Below are 26,347 nucleotides of genomic sequence, written 5' to 3'. Positions count from 1 at the left end.
GTGGTGGTCTTCCGCTCCGCCCTGGGGGACTCCAGCCTCGACCACGAGGAGGTGGTGGTCTTCCGCTCCGCCCTGGAGGACTCTGGCCTCAACCACGAGGATGTGGTGGTCTTCCGCTCCGCCCTGGGTGACTCCGGCCTCGACCACGAGGAGGTGGTGGTCTTCCGCTCCGCCCTGGGGACTCTGGCCTCGACCATGAGGAGGTGGTGGTCTTCCGCTCCGCCCTGGGGGACTCCGGCCTCGACCACGAGGAGGTGGTGGTCTTCCGCTCTGACCTGGGGGACTCCGGCCTCGACCACGAGGACGTGGTGGTCTTTCGCTCCGCCCTGGGGGGGCTTCTGCCATGACCACATGGTTGTGATGGTTCTCTGCTCAGCACGGGGGGGTGGGGGGGGGCATCACGTGATGTCCTTTATGGACCCATGTTTTTTTATTTTTGTGTTCTTTTGCTTTCTGTCTATCTCCTTCTTTGGACTTGGCCCTCCGTCCTTCCCCCTGATCCTCCGCCAGTCCACCTTCCTCCTGGACTCCTTGTTTTGTATCACACTTGTCCTTTCTCTGTCTTTCCATTTTACCTGGTTGTTCCATCTCTGTCTTTCCATTTTACCTGGTTGTCCTGTCTTTGTCCTTCCATTTTACCTGGTTGTCCTGTCTTTGTCTTTCCATTTTACCTGGTTGTCCTGTCTTTGTCTTCCCATTCTATCTGGTTCCTCCTGTCTCTGTTTTCTGACCCTCCGTCCCTCCCCCTAGTCCGCTGTCGCTCCACCTCCCTCCTAACTCTTTATCTATTGGGTTTTCCTGGGTTTCAGGTGGAGCATCTGGCAGCTGCTCCGTAGGGGAGGGGGTAATGTCACGCTGTCAGTCTCTGTTTTCCTGGGTGTTCCCTAGTGAGCTCACTTCTCCTTAAGCACTTCACCATAGACACTTTAATTCCTCCAGTCTGGTCCTGTCTTCACAGTAATTGCACTCCAATTAATCACACAGGTGCAGACAATCCTTTGTCGTTAGTCTCCTTATAAATAGCTGTCCTTCTCTGTTGTTTGTATGGAGTCCTTACCCTTTTTGTGATATGTTCTCGTCTCCTGAGACTTACCCCTGCCTTCTCGTTCCTCCGAGTTTTACATTCCGTTTCATCCGGTTTCCTCTTTTGCTTTGTTTTGTTTGTCTCCCAAGACTGTTTATTTTGTATTACCCTTTTTGTTATTAAAATCATACTTGCAATTGGATGTACCCTCTCCTTGTGTTTTTGTAATACACAATCGTCAGTTTCCTAATGATATATCTCAAGGTTAACATGTAGGTCCCACTTTATATTAGGTGGCCTTAACTACTATGTACTTACATAAAAAATAAGTACAATGTACTTATTGTGTTCATATTGTATTGTAAAACAGTTTTGCTGCTATTGACTGGGATAGGGGTAAGGTTAAGGAGAGGGTTGGAGGTATGGGTAAGTTTAAGGGTGGGTTAAGGTGTAAAGTATGGGTCAACAGTGTAATTATAAATTTAATTACAGAAATTAAATACAGATGTAATTACATGTAGTAGTTATTTTTATATAAGTACAATGTAAAAACATGTATGTACACAATAAGTACATTATACTAAATTATTAATTAAAATGTAAGTACATAGTAGTTAAGGCCACTTAATATAAAGTGGGTCCAAATAAAGGTCTGTATGAACAAAAGTGTAAGAAGAAAAACTAAACTTCAAAGTATTAAATTAACGAACAACAAACTGTGATATTAGATTATTGAAATGCATTAAAAAAAGAAAATGTTGTGCTGCTGCTTTATGATGGCCTACTGTGTCTTCTAAATATTTGAGAAAAAAGTCAATCTAAGTATCTAAAAAGATACTTCATTTTGGAAACATAGAGAAGTTCTTTCCTATCTACAAACTAGACACAGTGAAGGATGGCCTTTACCCTCAAAAAGTATGGAATGGAACAATTTCCATTTATTCTGTGTACCTGCTGTCTTGGCATACAGTGTGACTAAACTGTCCAACAACTCAAGCAAAAATCAAATGATCAGCACTTGCTCCAGTCACCTCGTTGTTTTGTTTAGTTATTACTAGGGGTGCTCCGATCACGATCGGCCGATCGTTAATGCGCATCTCATCAGTAAAGCCGGTTTTCTAATCAGCGGTAAATTCCATCAGGTGCCTGATTTCACATAGAGCAGCTGTTACTACACAGAGCCGTTGTTAACTGAGAAGATGCGCCAAAAAACGCTGAAAATGCAGTGGATTTGCGCATCTTCTCTATTAACAACGGTTCTGTGTAGTAACAGCTGATCTATGTGAAATCACGCACCTGATGGAATTAACCGCTGATTAGAAAACCGCCTTTACTGACGAGATGCGCATAACGATCGGCCGATCGTGATCGGAGCACCCCTAGTTATTACGCACCAAAGCTGGTCTCTATTTTACTAACTCGTATAGTATGTCAATTATGTAAAGTAAATATGTAAACTGTAAAGTATGGAAATTACAATTACATGTGTTTTACACATGAAGAACTCAGGTTTCCTGCCTTTTTAGTATATAATAACTATTGTAGTAAATAATTTACTGTGTTCCATAGCTAGTGTATGTGTAAAGTGCCACATTGCATACTGTAAGAAATTATAGTCTGCCTCGACCCAGTTTCCACTCTAAATTGTGTATTAAACTATGCCCCTTTCCCTACAAAGTGCTTAATTAGAGATAGTTCTTTCTGATCTTAATAATTATATGTAAATAGTAACTTTGGAGTGATAATTTGTCACTTATAGCGTGGGAGCAGCAGCAAGCCATCAAGAACCATCAGCTCACTAAAAGGGCATATGAAATGGATTCTGTTTAATCTTATCACCTTAACATTTGGTTTTTCCCACCTGTGGGAACGGAAGACTATCACTTTCATTGTTATCTGCAAGTTACATTTAAAACAAAACTTAATTTACATGTTGAGCAGGAAGAGTAATGTAATAAAGTATAAAATGTTCGAGTTTAGGATGTTCAGGGTTCATTCTGACTCTGTTAAACCCAAGGTACTACATATACTACTATGCTGCAATAAACATCTTCATCAATATCTTCAACATCTTCATCAGTTTTTCTTACAATACATTTATTACCTATGACAGTCATCAGCTGATGATGGCATTGTATTATTATGCTACCAGCTTGTTTATTCATAATATGTTGTGTATGTTATTTTAGGTTTTCTGACCTCAAATGTGTGTGTTGAGGATGTGTAGTAACGAACAAGGGTTGCATCATCTAATTATGAGGCATTTGTTCCAAAGGATAATGAGTTACATGTTAATTACCCTGCTAAAAGCACTGTGTTTGTTTAGGTAAACCTGTGGAGAGGTTCATATGGAGCCTGAGAGATTTCTGTCTGGTGTCCCGAAGCTCATTAGTGTGAAGCAACAGGGAAAAAACAAGTGGAGTGTGACTAGCAATGTTGCCACAAGAAAACAGGCACTGAGGTGACAGTGGCCACATGGAACTTAACAAAAAAGAACAGAAAACAATTCCTGGTCTTTGTCACTGTCCTGCAGAGGTCATTTAAAATTTCACAACTCTAGTGAAATAATTTCCTTAATCTAAGAGGTACCCAAGTCCATCTACAGTTGATGAATTATAATGGGGATACTAAAACAGTTTAATTTTACAGTAACATGGACTATGTTTAAATCATTATTTTTCCTGGTAAACTAATATAATCAGCATGTTGTTACTCTAAATGGGGTAAGTTGTCACAATGAAACCTGCCATTAAATAACCTATTATATGTTTTTAAGCTACATTTAATTATTTTATTTTATTAATTTATTTATTTTACAGTAAGATATAAACATAAAACTGTTGTTTTGGGAACATTTCTGTAATATGTAACATATTGTATACAGTAAACCTTACACATGGGTCCCCTTACTGATCCATTATTAGCTGAGCAGAGATGTGCTTTAGATCCCAGTGCACAAATGTTTTATAAAATTACTGATTATTGTTGGGCCTGAGGGACAATGGAATTAATTTTTCTATTTATTATGATTCATATTATTTATGCTTCACATACAGTACACAGTATGATTCAAGGTAAACACACAAAGATTAAATACACAATACATCTACAAACAGTTAGGCTATTTGTCTTTGGCTTTTTGTTTAACATTTCAAATTTCTAACAATATAAAAATAAGCACAGCTCCAAATATTTTCCTTATTTTCTTTTGCTTATTTTGAAAACAGACAATTCAACATCAGCATGTCTATTTGGCCTGTAGTTTCTAAAATGAGCAGGAGCATCACAAACATTATCAAAACAAGCAAACCCATCACGATCAGAATTAAGAAAATAAAGCTATTGAAATTACCTTTAAATGATGTGGTACTATTTTCTTGTGCAAAAATACATCTGCTAATCGTTTCCTGATCTCTTTGGTTCTTGTGCAATAAACAGTGGGATTTATTAATGGAGGGATCAGAGAGGCTACAATCAAAACTGCATTTCGCTCTGTTAAATTTAGCACAACTCCTATACGAGTTAGTAAAATAGAGACCAGCTTTGGTGCATAATAACTAAACAAGACAACAAGGTGACTGGAGCAAGTGCTGATCATTTGCTTTTTGCTTGAATTGTTGGACAGTTTAGTCACACTGTATGCCAGGACAGCATATGTGCACATAATAAAAGGAAACTGTCCACACAACATCCAAAGACTTATCATGACAGGTATGAAAAAATATGGTTCAGGATCAACACAAGCTGCTCTGATCAGGGAAGGATGATCACAGAATACATATTTGATGACAGGCTGGTGACAGTATGGAACACTCTCTACCACTGATGCCAAAAAACCTATAACAGTAAAACCAATGAGCCAAGTCAGAAAAATAAGAAAACATGTTCGTGAATTAGTTACAATGCTGTAGTATCTTAATGGAAGCCTGATTGCAATAAGTCGATCTATTGCCATTAGTGTCAGAGCCATGCATACTGTGATATCACCAAGATGATAGAAGAACATACTTGAGATACACGAATAGTATGAAATAGTTTTAATCTCAGTGAGCAGCACTGAGATCATGGTTGTGCTGCAGCTAGAGGAAAACATTATGTCAATGACAGCTAGATTACAGATTAATATGTACATCGGCTTGTGTAAATGTCTGTCAGTCAAGATAATGCACAGATTGATGCCATTCCCGAGCAGTATGAGCATGTAGGTTATTAAGATAAGGAATCCGAGGAGTTTTTGGTTCTGCAGGTGATCAAATCCAGTGATTATAAAGCCATGTAAAGAGTAATTTTCATTTGCCATTTTCAGTCAGCCACTTCCCAACATACAAATTTTTTAAAATACAGTTAGTACAGATAAAAAGATGAAGTCAATAAGATCCTCTATGTACTCATATATGCACAGAAAAAAAGCTCCAATGAAGGAAAATGGCAGAAAGATGCAGACAGCGTCTGTTACTGCAGGATAATGAAAAGTCTGAAAATTGAAATATAGTTTTATCAGAAATACAAAGAGCGTTTCATGCATTCTTAAGAATAAAAAAATAAGATATAATGCAATATAATTTATTGTCCTGTTGTTCTTTAGTTCCTATATTTTAAAATTCCAATCAGAGTACTTTAAAATAGCATAAAAATAAACTGAGATGTCTGAGATGCTCCTTTCATATAAACTGAATGACTGAGTATGACTAAAATCCTCCCTTTTATAATTCAACATAAGACAGATAGATCATGGTTTCCAAGCAACAGTGATCTAGTAAACTTAGACTGTAAAAAAAAATTTAAACCACTCCTACTCAACAATTTCTAGTGACTTGGTTACATCTAAATTTTTCAATTAGCCTAATTGAATTTATTTAATTCAATTTGTCCAATTGAAACATTTAAGTATGATCTCTAATTCACACAAATTCAGTTAGGCTAATTGATCAATTTAGATGTGATCACTCAATAGGAAAATAGTTGGAGAGGTCTTTTTTTAATTTTTTTTACAGTGTAGGATTTCAAATTGTTGTTGTGGTTACACACACACACACACACACACACACACACACACACGTGTAGAACTTTTATATATGTTTAAACAAAAGTAACATTTAAAAAAAAAATGTCTGCCAAGACAGGATGTTGTCCCAAATTTATTTTATATATTGAAATTTCATGGAATAAAAATTTCTTCTATATTTTTACTGAGGCAATGTTTTAAATGTTGATCGAACCACCACACAGCTGAAAGCATTGTGTCTATGTCCCAATCAGTTATGGGAAGCAACTGAAAAAATGTAGCTTGCTAAACTATTCTGCAGAACTAGATGGAAATAATGTTAAGGTAAGAGTGGAAGCAGCTCTCAAACCTTTCCACAGCTTCTGGTGACACTTGCCTCCAGTTATATTACCTGTACAAAAACAGTCCGTTATGCTACTTTATAACACAATGGTATTTCTTTCATAAACTCAATGGTTTGTAGTGTAAATAGTTTTACAGTTTACTGTTATTCTTCTGGTTATTTACCTAGTGGCTAATGAATCAGTAGTCTTGCACATTCAATGAAAATAGCTTACTTCCACACTGCAAAATATGGAGGAATATGGATAAAATATAGAGGGCTATATGTGAGCAATATCACACGAGTAGCCATGCAATATTGCTCTATGTCAGCATAGCTGTGATTCGGCCACAGCCAAAATGCCCATGGCCAAATGCTGTAGGCAATCTCAGCTATGCTGATATAAAGCTTTATTCGATTTCTGGTGAGGGAGCACATACCTGGGGCAGACCAATTCTGATTGGTCTGTTGGAATGCCCTTGCGACTTCTGCAGCATCTTGCACACAAAAATATAAAGCATCTCACACTTACAGCATTCTAAAAGTACAGAACTCAAGTTAAAAGAAGTTAAATTTTTAAAAAACACGTCTCTAGAGATTGCATTTTTTATGATTGCATGTCTTCACCTTGTATTTTTAAAGGCAAAAGCAATAAACCGGCTCAGTGGTCTTGCTGCATTAGGCAAAAATTTTAACTCATTATTAAAATAGTTAAATAGGTTCAATAGACTGGCCATGATAGATTTATGATGTGAATTCTTAGAATGTGATGTTGTTGCTGCATGTGTTTTTTAAAGCTCTTGCTCATGTAAATTTTTTATGTAACATGAAACATAAAATATTTCTAGATGCATTGTGTATTTCTGCTGTGTATGAATAATATTAATAAAGCAAATCTACATAAAATACCATCTGTTGACCCCCATTACCAGCAGCTACTGATTCTATTAAAACATATGTGTAATGGGATCTCAAACACTGCAGGGAACATTATCAGCTCAGCTATTAATTGAACATTAAGAAGACCCTTGTGTATATTAATACGCTGGTCTATACATTATGGTTTACATTGAAGTCTCTGTAATTAGCAATCCCATTGTCTAAAATCATTTTGTGTCCAATATTACAAATCAGATAAAGTTTAACAATTATTTACCAAGCCTAATTAAATTTTTTGCAGAAAAAGCTAAAGACAACTGTTTAACACTGAGAATGAGACAAGAGAGATATAGCCCCTTTATCTCCCAATCATGTCTAATTAAATAATGTTAACGCATCGTAATATTGTCTGATATTTTTTGTCAAGATATATGTTTTTGTTTAATCATAAACTATACTTGAGAGACTTTCTATGTTGTTGTAGTCATGTTTACTCAATCACGGCTGCTAGGAAACCATGACGTATCTGTCATTTAGTAAAATATAAATGGCAGGAATTCAGTCATATTCTTATCTGCATATCTCAGACAGTTTGTGCTTTTTTAAAGTACTCTGACTGGAATTAAGGAAGATAAGAAGAAAAGGACAAATTATATTACATAATATTATTTTTAATTCTTAAGAATGCATGAAACCCTTTTTGTATTTCTGATAAAACTATATTTCAACTTTCAGACTGTTTATCACCCTGCAGTTACAGACGCTGTCTGCATCTTTCTGCCATTTTCCTTCATAGGAGCTTTTTTTCTATGCATATATGAGTACATTGAGGCTATAATTGACTTCATGTTATCATCTGTACTAACTGCATTTTAAAATATTTGTATTTTAGGAAGTGGCTGATTGAAAATGGCAAATGAAAATTATACTGTGAAAAATGTTGACTGCTTTATAATCACTGGATTTGATCACTTGCAGAACCAAAAGCTCCTTGGATTCCTTATCTTAATAACCTACATGCTCACATTGCTTGGAAACGGCATCAATCTGTGTATCATCTTAACTAACAGACATTTACACAAACCGATGTACATATTAATCTGTAATCTAGCAGTTGTTGACATAATGTTCTCTTCTACCTGCAGCACAACCATGATCTCAGTGCTGCTGGCTGAGATTAAAACTGTTACATACTATTCGTGTATCTCAAGGACATACTTCTATCATCTTGGTGATTTCACAGAGTGCATGGCTCTGACATTAATGGCAATTGACCGACTTATTGCAATTAGACTTCCACTGAGATACCACAGCATTGTAACAAATTCACGAACATTTCTGTTCATTTCTGTAACCTGGCTTGCTGGTTTCGCTGTTATAGGTTTTGTGATATCAATTGTAGACAGTGTTCCATATTGTCAGCCTGTCATCAGATATGTGTTTTGTGAATATGCTTCCATGATCAGAGCTGCCTGTGTTAATCCCGAACCATATTTTTTCATACCTGTCATGATAAGTCTGTGGCCAACGTGTGGACAGTTTCCTTTTATTATGTGCACATATGCTGTCCTGGCATACAGTGTGAATAAACTGTCCAACAACTCAAGCAAAAAGCAAATGATCAACACTTGCTTGAGTCACCTCATTGTTCTGCTTAGTTTTTATGCACCCAAGCTGGTCTCTGGAATCCTAACTCGAATAGGAGTTGTGCTAAATTTAACAGAGCGAAATGCAATTTTGATTGTAGCCTCTCTAGTTTCTCCCTTAATAAACCCTGCTGTTTATTGCACCAGAACTAAAGAGATCAGGACAAGATTAGCAGATTTATTTTTGCGCAAAAGAATAGTACCAAATAATTTTAAGTCAATATCAATGGCTGTATCATCTTAATTCTGATTGTGATGTTGGATGTTTTGATAATGTGTTTTTCAATGATTTTGATCATGTTAGAAACTATAAGGCAAATGCATAGACATGCTAATGTTGAATTGTTTGTTTTTTAAATTAAGTAAATAAAATAGGGAAAATATTGGGACCTCAGCTTATTTTTAAAGTGACAGTATTGGCAGACATTGGAAATGCTGAACAGAAAGATTTAGATTCATTGAAAAACAGCCTATGTGTTAATAAGTACTGTTTTTAGATTTATTGTGTATTTAATCTTTGTATGTGAAACTTGAATAATACTGTATATGTGAAGGATGAATAATATTAATAATCATAATAAACACAAAATTAAGTCTGTTGTCCCTCAGTTCCAGCCATAATACTGTATCAGTAACTGTTTATTTTAACGGTACAAAAACTGACATTTTGTTATCATTTGTTATGTTTTATAATCATGATCATAAACACAGTTTTTAAGCACAAATAATACTGAGCGTTTCTACTTTTCTGGTTATTTAATTATAGTGGCTACTGAATCAGATTTCGCACATTCAATGAAAACTGCTTACTTCAGCTTTGCGAAATAGAGGTAGATATACACTGTAAGGCCTATATTTTTTTAATTGTTAGAAAAGTAATCCACACCTATGGTGGTAATGCAGCTACAACACAGACAATTGCAGCATTCTCATTCATCAGATGATGGCAGGCAACATACCCTAGCCTCAAACATATTTTTCTAATAACTGTATGATCCGGGGGTCAATTATTCCACTTATACTAAATATTATCACACCTCAAGACACTGAACTTGAAAAATGTCTTAACCTGTTAACCAGACCCCAGGTGGGATAATGACGAGATAAGTGGTTGTGATTGGCTAAGGCAGAGTCATGTGTTTCAAGGTACCCAATCAGAGCCAGTGTTTTTACACACCAAAAATGACCAGCGGCGCCAAACACACACACACACACACGCAACAGCTACACAGAGATTCGCAGTTTCGCACGCAGCAGAGATGGCGAGATGGCGATTCAGGAGCAATCCTGTGAAAAGTTGGCATTTTCAAGGTGAAGATATAAGCGCTACTTCAAATTTATTGTGGTCAAAGGCAAGAACGTGCATGTAATGTGTACATGCAATGTGTGACACACATCTACAAAGCTAGTGGCCAAAAACACTTTTCTTACAAAGATAATACTTGAAGTGCAGGATAAAACTCTTGCTGTCTGTTGACGTTGAATAAATATTGAAAGTTATGTACCTTGTCTGTTCTACTCATTTCAACTGACTTGTGAAAACTGCAAAAAAAAAAAAAAAGTACAAATTCTCTGACATGTAGCAACTTTTTTTTTTTTGTAACGCAAATAGTTACTTTCCCTGGTAACGAGTTACTTTTATTATAGAGTTATTCAGTTAATAACACAATTACTTTTTGGAACAAGTAGTGAGTAACTATAACTAATTACTTTTTTAAAGGAACGTTCCCAACACTGCTTTGGAAAGAAGACCCTTTGGGCTTTAATGTCCATCATCCAGTTGATAATGCTCAAAAAGATAAAAGGTTATAGACACTGAAGTGCCATGAATAATTGTTTTACTACACTGATTTTTTTAAATCTGATATAAAAATACATGAAATCAGTCCTGAAGCAATCCAGAAAAGTAATGGGGACAGTAGTGTAAGCTGTTTTGGCAGAAGCTGTCGGACACGGGCCGGGCCCCAGCCCCAGAGCTTGCTCCAGTGTCGCTCCAGCCCCAGTGCTCACTCCTCTCAAGTGCCTGCGCCTCGTAAACACCCTCAAGTGGTTACTCCTCCTGAGTGACCCCCAGATTTTCTAGTTCTCCCCAAGAAAAATGTATTCCAGAGTCTCCTGATTTGCGATGGCCTCCCAAAGTCTCCTGCTCCACCATGGCAACCTGGACTCCCTGCTCCGCTATGGCACCCAGAGCTCCCTGATCCGCCCTGTTCTACACCAGCCATCCAAGCTGCCCATCCTACTCCTTAGCATGCAGTTTTCTAAACCATGTACTGCCTGACAGTTAAAACTGTCAAGTAGGATAATACATAACTTTTTATAATCTGAGTTCAAAAATTTAAGTGTGGTTACGTTCTTTACATAGTGTACCCAAAGGACTATACATCCTAAAAGAAACCCCACAACTTCTCAAAACTGTGTGCAATAATGCATCATTTCATTCTTAACAAGCATGCAAATTTCAAGAGAGATTGGGCAAAAAAATAACACTATAATATTTATAAAGTTTAAAAACACAGTGTTATATGAGAAAATGCAATTATAACCACTACTACACTACAACAATGACAACAGAAGACCACTAATGGGTTCATTAAACCCACCAAAACCACTGTTCATAGGTTTGATTATGGATTAATGCTTAGACATTATAAATTCACTGTAAAGACATTTAAAATCACATTGAGTTAAAGTTTACCATTTTGTTTACACAGACATATCAGTTTTTACAATTATGCAAGCTTATGATTACAGTGAAACCTGAAAATGACATATAAACTTTTACTTTTTTACTGTAGTATTTGTATGAAAGACATTTAGAATGCACACATGCTTAATCACATAGCTTAATCACAAAAAATACTGTAATTTTAAAGTTACTGCATTAATGCATTTAATTCATGTTTACATTAATAATACAGTTAAATTGGATATAAATACCCACAATTCTGCCACAATACCATGGTGCAGTTAGTGTTACTACAGTAAATCCATGGCAGATGATGGCAATTTTTAGATTTAAAAGTCTTCTGACTGTGTCGTTGCATATTGTTTCTCCTGTTTGTCAGCGCTTTCATCTGGCTTTAGTATTTAGTAATTTAGTAGGCATCATTCAAGCTGTGTGTTTTCCCTGCCCACAAAAAAAGGGGGGTAGAGACACGTGCAGTTTGTGTATTTTGTCTGCTTGAGAGTGGAGCATGCAGAATCATCTCTCGAGGGAGTTGACGGCTGCGATGCGAGAATTTGTTGCTTCACTCTCAGATGGCTCTCTTACAGGAGGGAGCCTTCACTGGCATTTCTCGCAGTGCCAGCCCAGCTTTCGCTAAGGCAGAGCGGTGGTTGTGCTTGCAGGTTTCACTTTTGGATTCTTAACCACCAGATCCAGAACCCGTTTTCGGCCATGCGTTTATTACATAATTTCATTTTGAGACAGAAGCCCCCCAGGGTGGCGCAGAGGACCACCACAGCCGTGCGGACAAGACAGGAGCCCACCAGGGTGGCGCAGAGGACCACCACAGCTGAGCAGACGAGACAGAAGAACACCAGGGCAGAGCAGAAGACCACCACAGCCGAGCAGACAAGACAGAAGCCCACCAGGGCGGAGCAGAGGAACACCGCAGCCGTGCTGAAGAGACAGAAGCTCACCAGGGCGGAGCAGAAGACCACCATAGTCGAACCGATGGCACAGGAGAGTAAGTCTGGTCAGGTAAGACTGAAACAGAGAACATGAACAGGTTAAGGGTGGCCTCAGTGGCCATGATGAGATGGTAGATGGCCTCAATGGTCATGACAGGGCAGGCGGTGAGTTCATAGGTGACCTCCATAGCCGTGACGAGAGGATAGATGACCAAGATGATCTGTTGTGGTATGAGAAAGATCTGGAAGATCTACTGAGATGTGATGAAGTTTTGGAAGAACAGTAGTGATTTGACTGGACTCATAAAGACCAACCGTGACTTGACCCTGTTCACGGTGATTAACGGTGACTTGACTTTGTTCACTGAGATCAACGGTGACTTGACTTGACTCATGAGGTTAACTGTGGTTTTACTTGACTCATGGGTGTTAATGGTGACTTGACCTGACCCTGGACGGTCTATGGCGACTTGACCTGACTCTGGATGGTCTATGGTGACTTGACCTGACTCTGGACGGTCTATGGCGACTTGACCTGACTCTGGACGGTTTATGGCCACTTGACCTGACTCTGAACGGTCTATGGCAAATTGACCTGACTCTGGAAAATCAACGGGTACCTGATCAATGGTGATCTGACTAGACTCTGGGAACTCCACGGGGACCTGATCAATGGGGACCTGAATCGACTTTGGAGCATCCACAGGGACCTGACTCAACTCTGGAGCATCCACGGGGACCTGACTCGAGTCTGGAGCATCCACGGCGACTTGATGCGACTCTGGAGAGTCAACAGGGATCTGACTCGACTCTGGCAAGTCTACTGTGGCTGCCATCTTGTCTAGTGGCGCTGTACTGGTGGCTATCTGGTGTAGTGGCGCTGGGCTGGTGGCCATCTTGTTCAGTGGCGCTGGGCTGGCAGCCATCTTGTGCATGGGGAACTGGGCTGGCAGCCATCTTGTGCAGTGGCTCTACTCTGGAGCATCCACGGGGACCTGACTCAACTCTGGAGCGTCCACGGGGACCTGACACGACTCTGGAGAGTCAACAGGGATCTGACTTGACTCTGGAAAGTCTACTGTGTCTACCATCTTGTGCGGTGGCGCTGTGCTTGTGGCCATCTGGTGTAGTGGCGATGGGCTGGCGGCCATCTTGTGCAGTGGCGATGGGCTGGTGGCCAGCTTGTGCAGTGGCCCTGGGCGGGTGGCCATCTTGTGCAGTGGAACTGGGCTGGCGGCCATCTTGTGCAGTGGCGCTCGGCTTGCGACCATCTTGTGCAGTGGCCCAGGGTTGGCGGCCATCTTGTGAAGTGGCCCTGGGTTGGCGGACATCTTGTGCAGTGGCCCTGGGCTGGCAGCCACCTTGTGCAGTGCTACTGGGCTGGCGGCCATCTTGTCTGGAGACACAGGCATAGAGTCTTCCATCATGTCTGGAGAGACGGGTGTGGTCGGTGTATCCCATTGAGCATGATGGTGTAGGTAACTGGTGAACCCCCAAAAGTCCAGGATCTCCAGCCCCTTCATCTCCCACCAAGGCACAGGGTCATCCAGGCAGGTGTTAAACAGGTCCTTCAGTGCCTCATCATTATACCACAGTCCTACTGCCATAGTCCAAAACTTCTGAGCCAAACCACCCACCTCACTCCCCTTTGACGGAGGGTGGATAGGTTCAGAAGTCTCCCCCTCCGCTCCTCCATGGTGGCTGGGGAACGGATTCGAAATCCCACACTGCTGGATCTGGGCATGATTGTGTATTTCTGTCACGAACGTACACACAAACAAATTTCAGTGTTTTATTAGGATAATCCAAATAATCTTAATCCAGTCAGGCAAGAGGTCAATATCCACAAAGGCAGTCCAAAACAAGAAACATGACAAACACTAGGGAACACGATAAAGCAGGGTAACATAAACCAAGGACTCCATGAAACTGATGGAAACAAACCCGGTATATGTGGACAGGTGAAAACGATGAAAGTGGGAAAAGCTGAGTGCAATTAACAGGTGTGCAATTAACAGTGATGAATCAGACAAAGTCTTGTGGGAAATGTAATACCTGCAGTGGGGTGACTATATGGGAAGTGAGACCACTAGTGGACACCCAGGGATACATAGACCAGACACTGGTCACTAATCAATGTAAATAATGATTTTATAATAATACAGTAATTATTCAAAATACAGTAATTATTTCTGCACTAATTATTCATACCCGCACCTTTTTAAATATATAGTTTTTACAGAATAACGTTAAATCGAAAAATACTGGTAATTCTCACCTAATGCTCAGGGTTTTGTTTATTATGCACATTCACATTCAATCAGAGCATCACAAATGGTGTAGTCACAGAAGTAATTTCAAAACATCCGAAGCTCAAAATTTCTACATGCACATATTGTCGAAACTCCACAAAGCTCCCATACTACAGTTATTTGAGTTATTTAACAACTTCAGATCTGTCTCTTGTCATTTGTCGGAGAGTGGAAAAGCGGCTATAGTTTTTTGTTGTTGTTTAAGGTGCTATATAAATAAAAGTTACTATAGTTATAATTGGAAGGTGTCTATTAATAAGTAACCTAAAAAAAAATTTATGTATGTAAAGAACAGTAAAGTACTGTTTTTAGATGTCTTAAAAATAAGCGCTTCACTGTCTACGCAAACGTACAGAAATATTCTATATGTACTAGAACCACATTTTACAAACAGGCTACTGATGATTAATAATGACATCAAGTTGTAATTGCTGTTATTCTCAAACTGTTTGTATTTGCAAAATGAACAGGATTTTTTTTATAGATGTTCTATGGCATTCTGAACCAACTCTCTATAGTTTCACGCTGCTAGGTAACCATGAGATACAAGTAGTCATGCAATAAAATATAAAAGGCAGAACATCAGTCATGCATCTGTTTAACTTAATGAAAGGGAACATCTCAGAATCTCTTGTATGCTATTTTAAATATTCATTGTTTAGAAATTCTAGCATTTCCATAGATTTAAGGAGGAAAACCAGAAGAATGAGTTTAGAAAATGTTTTACATATTATTTATTCTTTACAATGACTGAAATGCTTTTTGTATTTCTTTTGAAGCTATACTTCAGTTTTCAGAGTTTTCATCACCTTGTTGTTACAGACACCATCTGCATCTTTCTTCCATCTTCCTTCACAGGAGCTTTTTTTCTGTGTATAAATGAGTACATAAAGGCTGTGATTGATTTTGACTTGTTACCTGTACTTTAATTGACTTGTGTCTGTTTGTATAGCAGTGGACTGATAATGGCAGTTGAAAATTATACTGTGAAAAATGTAGACAGCTTTATAATCACTGGATTTGATCACTTGCAGAACCAAAAGCTCCTCGGATTCCTCATCTTAATAACCTACATGCTCATATTGCTTGGAAACGGCATCAATCTGTGTATCATATCGACTGACAGACATTTACACAAGCCGATGTACATATTAATCTGTAATCTAGCTGTTGTTGACATTATGTTCTCTTCTACCTGCAGCACAACCATGATCTCAGTGCTGCTGGCTGAGATTAAAACAGTTTCATATTACTCTTGCATCTCAAGGATGTTCTTCTATCATCTTGGTGATTTCACAGAGTGCATGGCTCTGACATTAATGGCAATTGACCGACTTATTGCAATTAGACTTCCACTGAGATACCACAGCATTGTAACAAATTCACGAACTTTTCTGTTCATTTTTCTGACATGGCTCATTACGATCACTTTAATGGGTGTATTGACATATGTGGTAGACAATGTCCCATACTGTCAGCCTGTCATCAGGTATGTGTTCTGTGATTATCCTTCTATGATCAGAGCTGCTTGTGTTAATCCTGAACCCTATTTTTTCTTGCCTGCAATGATTAATCTATGGTGGTACTGTGGGCAGTTCCCCTTTATTATGTGCACATATGCTGTCCTGGCCTATAGTGTGACCAAACTGTCCAACAATGCAAGCAAAAGGCAAATGATCAACACTTGTTTGAGTCACCTTATTGTCTTGTTTAGTTATTATGCACCAAAAATGGTCCATGCATTATTAACTCGAATAGGAGTTGTTCTAACTTTAACAGAGAGAAATGCAATATTGATTGTCGCTTCTCTAATTCCTCCCTTAGTAAACCCCACAGTTTATTGCACCAGAACTAAAGAGATCAGGAAACGATTAGCAGATGTATTATTGCGCATAAAAGTTGCACCAAATAATTTAAAGGTTTTATCTTAATAGTCTTTGTTCATTCTCATAGCTGATTGTGATTTTGTTGTTATATTTATTATTGTCTTTTGTGACACTCTTGATCATGTTGGATAATAATGTTAATGTATACATCAGAAAGTCTAGAGCTCTCTGTAACTGCCACATAATAAAACTGTCAAACATGTTAAAAAAATATATATATTATATACTTTCTTTGTAACTACATACAAACTTTGTCAGATTTGTTGTGTCAGGTATGATAAATAAATATTAATTTTTATTTTTTTTGTACAAATATCTAAAGAGAGAGTAAATACAATAATGTAAGATATATATATAAAATATAATAAAATACATTTTAAAAGCTTTAATTTCAGTTATAAAAGTCCATTATAAATTTTTTTATACTGCAAAATAGCCTACATCTAGGCCATTCACACAGAACAAGGTTGTTTTTTTTGTTGTTTTTTTGCAGTGCTTCATGTACATTGACAGTCACTAAAGAGTCCTTCTGGTGCAATTTGCTTATTTCAATTTTCTGACTGGAGATTTTTGGCAGAATCATGGGTAATGGTACTTTTTTTTCCAAAAACGTTTTGTACAACACAACTGTAAAAAATAATTCAGATTGATGACTTCAACAAAATCATATACATAAATACATTTTTATTTCTGTTACCCCACTGTTGCAAACTGTGCAGATTTTGAAACCACTGCTCATTACTTTTTGTTTGTTTGTTTGTTTGTTAGAAGCCCTTTCACTTGACTATAAGGCAGACAATATGATCACTGTATTATTAAACAATAATTTAATACTTTTCCTTCAGTCATTTCCCAACCGAGACATAAATGACAATCTATTATTCACTTAGCTCATCAGTGCATTAAACCCTTGGCACCATTGGGCACCTGAGAGAGCAATGTCATCCAAAAGGGACTTAAAGATTCCTTCTGATAATATTATATTGATTATACATATAATTTATAACACTTATTGCAAATGCACTTTTTATAAAAAATCTCTACATACAAATACTATTTATCCATCTACCAGTCCAGTATCCATATAAGGTATCGTTTGAAAATTAATTTCTTACAAAAATGTAGCAATACTGTGGCCCAGTTTGGCCTAAAAACCTTGTTACAAATGGGCATGTCATGGTAAGCCCAAAAGCAAGCAAATGACTAAAACATAATCAAAGGCTGATGTATTTTATTATATTTCTAAATGCCTGATTAGGTTTATGAAAACTGCAGCTTATAACTTTACATTATTTACACCCTCTACATGTTATTTTCTTGATGTTTGTATTTTGACAGAAAGAGTGCTCATTAAGAAACTCATCTGAAGTTTGATGTCATGGGTTTTCACGTAAACAAGTGCAATAATCCCTGCCACTGTGTGTCTGAAAAGTGTCAACATATTTGCTACAGGCCCTTAATTTGCTCTCTGGAGACACTAAACACCCTGAAGATTGTACAGGTGAAAACCAAACCTGAGAGAATTACCACTGAGTGATGTAGTAAATAAGTGACAACACAGATATATGTAGCCTATGAGACTCAAACAAAGTAGTCTTTGAGATGTCTGTGACCTTTAACCTTCTACATGAATTATTGAAGGGTACAAAACGCACACAGTTTCACTTAATCTCATGTTAATCTTGAGTACCTATACAGTAGTACTGCATTCCTTAATATATCCAAAAAGTCTTCAGTTTTACCATATTTATAAAAGATACTGTAAATACAGCTTTCCGATTCTTTCCGGAAAAAGCCGAGCTCCTGGAGGCATGCTGTGGGCGGAGCTATAATACTGATGTTTCGTGTTGTTTCCATTAACATATATTCACTTATGTGCTGATTTCCAACAAAATATTGAAATCTGATTCAACTGTACTTACATGAATGGGGTCTTTTATCACAGGGATGGCTCCATGTTTTAATAGCAAATGATTTGCAAATCCAGTATCGACTTGGGTCTTTTTTATAAAACATTCGTCACTCAAATGACGAGAAAACACAAACACACTTGATACACTCCGCTGCCCCGGAAAAACAAACTGCATCCACTGTTCGTGTAAGGCTGTGTTCTTGGGGAAGCTGAACACAGTGAACTTTCCCTCACATCCAAAAACACACTTATTTAATTGGAGGCATTCTGGAACAAATTCTATGCAGCGCTGGCGACAATTTTGAAGCGCGTTGATGTGCGCGGTCTCGCTCTCCTCTGGTCAAGATATGCAAGGGCACGCTTTTCAGAGAGAAATGCTCATATAAGGAGTTCATCTACGTCATTAGATCCATGATAAAAAAAAAAAAAACAGCCGAAACTTGTACCAACCCGGAAGTAAGATTTTCGGAACAGAAATTCTCAGACATAAAACTTTGGCAATGTTTAGCATGAGAATGCATCTCTTTAACACTGTGAACAACTCTGAATACATGAAACACCATTGTACCCCCCTCCCCCCCAAGCTCAAAATAAAAAATAAAAACAAAGATCAAAATTGTCACAGCCACACCATCTACACTCCCTGAATCGGACACTTACGCCACGCCCACTCGTTCCCAATCACCAGAATTCTGAACACCTGTGCATCATCACCAGTGCCACATATAAAGCCCTCCGTCACCATCACCCATTGTCTGGTCTTGCACCTATCTCCTCACTTACCTGAATGCCATTCGTCTAACTTACCTGATCTGCTGAACCCTCTTCATCTTCATCTGTATTCCTATTCCCATCGTCTTTGTCTGAGTCGCCATCTGTATCACCATCACCTAAAGGAAAGTTGTGTTATCACTGTGTCATCTACGTGTCAAGAGATTATCATTCTGTGTTTACTTCATGTCAAGATTCACCTGTGTCTGAAACCTCTGATTCACAATAAACACTATTGCACTGAACCCTCTGTGTCCTCGTCTGTGTCTGACAAAAATATAACTGTGGCTTATGACTGGATTTAAAATGTAATTTAACACATTAACACCAGGGGCGTCATTTATCAACAGTGTGTAGAAAAGGGTCTATATTTTGTCCTTATATTTACCCACATACCTACATATACGTACAAGTTGGTAGATCACACACACATATCTGTGTCACAACTGGTCAAGGAAGCAAACAGTCAGATTCAAACAAGCAGGGGAGTTTATTAACTTTGAAACCAGCCAACGATTAACTGTGGTGAGTGTGTAATTTAGTGATGGGAAGTTCAGATCATTTTACTGATTCGGTCCTTTGAGTCTTGTTCAGCAAAATGAACAAATCTTTTTTTGAGTAATTTCGTTCATTTTAGCAAAATGCAATTAAAATGTTATGTGTTACTTCCCTAACACATATAGTACTTACGCAAATGTTGATCACACTACAAACAATACAAAACTATAATGCTATAAGAAACAGAAAAGATAAATTCATTATTTACCTGGGTCTTTAGCATATGATTAGCTCACCTCACCTCTTATCTGACAAGTCTTCGGGTTTAAGTCGTCCCTTCATCATGTGAGTCCGATAAACTAAACCAATGCAGTATGAGCCGGAAAGAGAATTGATTAGTTCATCTTTCGAGTCGTTCGTTTAACACATCATGTGACAGCATTTGACAGAGAAATTTATTTGCTTACAAACTGGTGCATAGTTATTATTATTTTAATTATTATTTACTCTTACAGTTACGTGATCTGCTTTTGGTCTCAAATTTTAGCTTTTTATTTCTTAAATGTGTAAATTTCTGTCATGATGGTTCTTTTCCATACACTGAATGTGGTGACAAAGGTAATAAAGAGTTGGTTATTATTATTAAGTCTGGCTCAGCCTGCATAGATAAAGCTTATGAGGTTGTCACGTAATGAATGAACGAATTGAAAAACCCTAAGACTCGATAGAAGAACTAATCAATTATATTTCCGGCTCAAACTGCATTTGTTAAGCTATGGGGCTGTCACATGATGAATAAATGACTCAAAATAGATAAACTAATTTCAGTACTGAACCCATACTGATGTTGCACATGCATTACTTAACAAATCACTCCCCGAGACGACTCGTTCGTGACAGGTGATTCCGTGACATTTTGCACTGTTGATAAATGAGGGTCCAGAAATTGCATGTGTGTTTCTTAGATTTATAACAAAGCTTATCTGCCAAAGAAAAAAAACACACACAATATAATGTCCATTTAGTACTAAAGTATCAGTCAGAACCATATAATCTAAATACTAAACTTTTTAGCATTAACGTTAAACAACAGCTAAGAAGGAAATCAGAGGCAGACAAATATATTAAAATAACTCTCATGTCTGAAACATAGGCTGCAGGTACTGCTGTATTTAGCATATAGCAGAGCAAAACTAACAGGAAGCACTGATGATGTAGAAATACCATCAATTTGCTAAGTTATCTCAAGTGAATATATTAGGGGTGTTAATAAACAGGACACAAACAGTGTTTTGTTTTCCCAACAGAGCCAATAATCTATTATTCAGTTATATCATCAGTGTATTAGTGGCTTGGGACCACTGAGCATTTGAGGCTGAAGGGGGATTATAATTCAATAAATATACTATATGATGCTTTGAACTACTGATTTCATCTTAACAGAATTTATAGGATAAATATTGTAACTAGATATCATATACAGCCCCAGTAGACTGCTCACATGATATTAACCAAATTAGGCATTGTCTAATTAAATATACAGTAATTTACATACATTTCTAGAACAGAAATCTGAACAATAGATATAGCCAGTTTCATAATTTTCATTTTTGTTGACGTATTAGAGTAAAAGGGTTTTACAGAGTGAATGTTTTATCTATTTTCATCACTCCATAAACCAGAAATATGTTTTTTGGAATAGAATTTTATCTAAATCAGGTGAATTATGAACAAATCCTTCTCTAAAAAACGTTCAGAATATATGATGTATAGTTATGTAAAGAAAGAAAAATATCATTTAAAGAAAACAGACAATAAATATATGCATTGTATTTGAAATCTACAGATGCAAATAGAATCACTAGTCTGAAAGAATACATGTTATGGAAGCAAAATACCTTTTAATCTCAAAAGTGACTTGCCTATAGTTTCTTACATGTCAGACTAATACAGTAGTCAACATTTGAAGTGGATCAAAACCTTGCTTCAAAGTTATCCTAAAACTTAAAACCAAAATGCGTTCTTGTCTTAGCACAACTTTGACAAACTATTTAGATCCACTTCAAATGTTGACTACTTTATACCATATAAATGTTAGTGGAGACAGCAGGTTATAGTCTAAAATAATTCAAATGTCTTTAGCACATGTGTTTGTGTGTTTTTGAGAAAAGTGGAGCTTACTGAGGGAGACATTAGAGATCTCAGGTCAAAGGTTTCCATGTAACATCCTGTAAACATTGTCACTGTTTTTTTTTTAATACGAGTGTCAACATATTTGCTACATGACCTTAATTTGCTATCTAGAGACACTACACAGACCCTGAAGAGTATGGACTGATAGGAAAACAAACTTGAGAGAATTTACACTGAGGAATTCAGTAGATGAGTGACAACACCAATTAATGTAGATATTGACACTCAAAAACAATGAAAACCCCATGAGATCTGATGACAGGCAGGAAACGTTTGATGACACAAACTTTAAGAGAGAAGATTTACTGACATTTATTAATTACTTTTATACTACAAGGCTGTTGAATGCTTGAAACTGATTAATTCTGAGGTGTGCAATTTGTTACCGAAGAACTGTTTTCCATGTCACCTTAATCAAATACACCAGATTCAGATCATCAGCTCATTAGTAGAGACTCGACTAAGACTCTCAAGACCTGAACTGGGTGTGCGAGACCAAGGAAAGATGCAAAACGTGCAGTGTTGGGGGAGCCTCCAGGAACATGGTTGGGAACCACTGGTCTACACGATCACTATGACAGGTAGCACGGTTTTCCTGATGCTGTTATACAGCTTCACTTCTGCGGCCCTAAACTGATCATTCAATGCTATTGCGACAACATCTCTATTACCAGCCTAGCCTGTGTGTGGCCCTGCTTAGTCGCTGGAAAAGTTTCGCGACCTGCAGTACACAGCTGTCCATCATCGCTCTGTTTTATGTGCCTCACAGTGCCGTGTATATAGCCAGTTTCTTGCAAATCCAAATAAGTAGAGATTTCAGGATACTTCTGGTATTGCTTTACAGCCTCTTTCCACCACTGATAAACCCCTTCATCAGTAGGGGTTTTAAAAGTAACAAACACACAATTATTTACTGTATGTGAATCAACTGAATAAATTATTGTGATTTGTAACTTTTTTAATGTTTTTTTTTTTTTAAATGTGTATTGTAAAGTATTCCAGTGAAATATGGTGGTTCCAATAAAAAAATAAAAATTAATTAATTAATAAAAAAAAACTCTGTTTCGTTATGAACAACAGAATTTATAAAATTAGCTCTTTTTGGATGTAAGGTTAACAGAAAAGATTTTATTGATAGTTATCTATTTGTCTCAAGAAATATAAAATTTAGGCACAAATGTAGGATTTATGCGTTTAAAGTGCATATGAATACAGTGCTATATGTCCAGCCATTTGGATTTTAATGTGGTTAATATTTTTTCAGTCATACATAAATGAAACAGCCAGGTTAGAATCAGGTAAGATTTCTACACTCTAAAAATCATGTATTAATAATTATATGAATGCAATTAATTTTATTTTATTTAAACAATATTTTCAAAATGCACTTATTGCACAAATTGCTTAAAATCAGCGTAAATCTGTTAATTGTAATCATAACTGAATTTAATTAATTAAAATATATGAACAAGGTTAAAATATGGCTGTGAAATATATTTGATTTAAAACACATTCATATGCATTACATTAAGTTTATTAGTTAAAACTGTCTTATCCATATGGATGGAAATTTTATGTGCCATTCAAATAGATTTTTGAGTGCAGAAGTGCCATAATATATTGAATTTACAATAAATACAGCTGTTGTCTGTGGATATTTGTCTGTGCATTTAATTAAAGACAATTAAATTAAATTAATAAACTTTTGTAATTTTCATGATTGTGCTTTTTAACAGGGAGGACCGCATGGACAGTGTAAAACTTTTGCCTTAGATGAGTAAATCACCACATATGTCAGTGATTCCGAGAAAAAAAAATAAAATTGCTGAAAGTACCCCCTGAGAATTTAAACTAATTAAACAATGCATTACTGGTCAAAAGATATGCAGTTAAACAAAGTAAATATTTAATATTTATATTTAAATATATGGTAAAACATAGTATAAGGACCAATTCTCACTAGTAACTGGTTGCTTACTAGCATGCTTATTAATAACATATTGGCTATTTATTAGTACTTATAAGGCTCATATTCTGCATGACCATATTCTAAATCCCCAATCCTTACAAATACCTAATCTTAACAACTCTCTTACTAACTATGAGCAGCAAATTAGTTGTTTATTGAGGCAAAATGGTTAGTTAATGGTTTGCTAACAGTGAGAATTGGAACTTAAAATAAAGTGTGATAAAAATAAATACATTTTAAGGGGTCATATGATGCTTTTTTAAAGGTTATTATTTTGTGTATTTGGTCATTGGTCATTTATTCCAATAGAAGCAAAAAGTGTCCATGTAAACGCACCTAATGTCTTATGCACAATTAGCTTGTAACAATCCAAAGAGAAAGGAAAACTTTAAATCACATCATGTGACCCCTTTAATATTAAATTTGTATGGCTTTTCTGCCATGGAAAAAGTAATAAACACATGTCAATTGTCATGAATCTCCATTCATTTATTTTCCCTCGTTTTTGCACCACCTGCTAGTGACCTTTACTAATGCTGATGAAATTATAAAAAATAAAAAAAACATGGTCCTCTATGATGTGTTGGACCCTATAGGCTTCAACACTGATTCTACAGCTATAAATAATGAAACCACACGCAGAACATTGACATCAGCACTGAACACGGACAGACGTGACACACTGAGCCAGGAATACATTTTAGCAGATGTCATATAGCTTAGAAGAATAATCAAGGTAATTTGCTGAAAAACAAGCCACAATAACATTGACATTTTTCCAATGACAAATCATTTTTGATAACAATGTGTTATTCATTTAATGAAAATGTATTTATTTACATTATTAATATCATTTTTTTAAATACATGTTGAATAATTTATGTGAATTAATAATTTTGTAATTTAATGTAATTTAAACCATTTAATACAAATTGAATAATTTATAATTCAATACTTTTTCTAAAGCCAGATATTGTTTCTTTTGTAAACAGGTATTCACTGCAGGTTTAAGTATGTCACAGGTAAATGAAACCACAACTTCTGTAACTGAGTTTTTCATTGTGGGTTTCCCTGGACTCCAGCCCAAATACTACAACCTGATAGGAGCGCTTTTATTCATCATCTACATCGCTGTAATTACTGGAAACTCTCTCATTGTGGTCTTGTTTGTGACTGAACGCAGCCTTCATAAGCCCATGTATATTATCATGCTGAGTTTGTCCTTGTCTGATATTGGTTTCTGCACAGTAGCTCTGCCAAAAGTCATTTCTCGCTATTGGTTTAATGACGGTTATATTGGCTTCTATATTTGTCTGTTTCAAAGGCAACTGATTCACTATTTTGGTACCTTGAACTCCCTAATTATGATGAACATGGCACTTGATCGGTTCTTGGCGATCTGTTACCCGCTAAGATACCCTGTTTTAATGAATAACCGTACTATGAGGCTTCTAATAGGGTTTTCTTGGGTTACTGCAGTGATTGCTCCAACCATTAGCTTAATACAGACAGTGAAGCTGCCATTCTGTGGGCCAAACAGGATCGCTCATTGTTTCTGTGATGGTTCATCTATAAACCAGCTGGCCTGTGCTGATGCAACCATCACAAACCTCAATGCATATGCTGTAGCAATGTTTGTGCTTCTTGTTCCATTCTCTTTCATCATATTTTCTTATTTAAGTATCCTGGTGTCTGTGCTTCGAATAGCAAATGCACAGGGCCGAATTAAAGCCTTTTCTACCTGTGCCACACAGCTGACTATCATTACCATCTATTACGTGCCCCGCTTCGTGGTTTATAGCACTACTAACATCCCAAATGTTCAGCTGCTCAACAGCAGTCAGAAGATCAGCCTGGTCATGTTCTACAGTCTGCTTCCACCTTTAGTGAACCCCTTCATCTACTGCATCAGGATCAAAGAAATCAGACAGTTCTTTATCAAATGGTCTGTCTACATTATCAGGAACAGTCAAAAGTCAAAAGTCAATAAGTTAACTACTCCAAAATGAAATGATGTACATGTCAAATTTTATCATTTTATGAAACTAATGTACATTATTGTTTTAATTGCTTTACATTAATATAAATAACTTTTTGTTGATATATATATATATATATATATATATATATATATATATATATATATATATATATATATATATATATATATATATATTTGTTAATCATTACAGCTTTTTACATAAATGTAAAAGGCTGAGTGCATCTTACAGGGGGTGATTAGCCCTTAATGTTAATAAAAGAAAAAAAGCTTAGAAGAATGAATTGGAAAAAAC

The 26,347-nt window shown here is 36.9% G+C and overlaps 4 protein-coding genes across 4 annotated transcripts; 3 read left to right on the top strand and 1 right to left on the bottom strand.

Moving 5' to 3' along the window:
• Positions 1-4,349: 4,349 nt before the first annotated feature.
• LOC113073422 (olfactory receptor 10G4-like) lies at positions 4,350-5,324 on the bottom strand. The gene has a single exon (XM_026246292.1). It carries the CDS (start codon positions 5,322-5,324, stop codon positions 4,350-4,352), a length of 975 nt encoding a protein of 324 aa, XP_026102077.1.
• Positions 5,325-8,139: 2,815 nt separating this feature from the next.
• Positions 8,140-9,120, top strand: LOC113073423 (olfactory receptor 10G4-like). The gene has a single exon (XM_026246293.1). The coding sequence runs from the start codon at positions 8,140-8,142 to the stop codon at positions 9,118-9,120; it is 981 nt and encodes a 326-aa protein (XP_026102078.1).
• Positions 9,121-15,789: 6,669 nt separating this feature from the next.
• LOC113073421 (olfactory receptor 10G4-like) lies at positions 15,790-18,939 on the top strand. The gene is made up of 2 exons (XM_026246291.1): positions 15,790-16,743; positions 18,832-18,939. Exons 1-2 carry the CDS (start codon positions 15,790-15,792, stop codon positions 18,925-18,927), a joined length of 1,050 nt encoding a protein of 349 aa, XP_026102076.1. The 3' UTR covers positions 18,928-18,939.
• Positions 18,940-25,066: 6,127 nt separating this feature from the next.
• LOC113073426 (olfactory receptor 2AT4-like) lies at positions 25,067-26,062 on the top strand. Its single transcript, XM_026246296.1, has one exon. The coding sequence runs from the start codon at positions 25,067-25,069 to the stop codon at positions 26,060-26,062; it is 996 nt and encodes a 331-aa protein (XP_026102081.1).
• The last annotated feature ends 285 nt before the right edge of the window (positions 26,063-26,347 follow it).

This window comes from Carassius auratus, unplaced genomic scaffold (genome assembly GCF_003368295.1).
Source record: "Carassius auratus strain Wakin unplaced genomic scaffold, ASM336829v1 scaf_tig00012123, whole genome shotgun sequence".
Classification (NCBI taxonomy): Eukaryota; Metazoa; Chordata; class Actinopteri; order Cypriniformes; family Cyprinidae; genus Carassius; species Carassius auratus.
The sequence above is the reverse complement of the archived record's forward strand: the minus strand, read 5'-3'. Positions and strand labels throughout refer to the sequence as shown.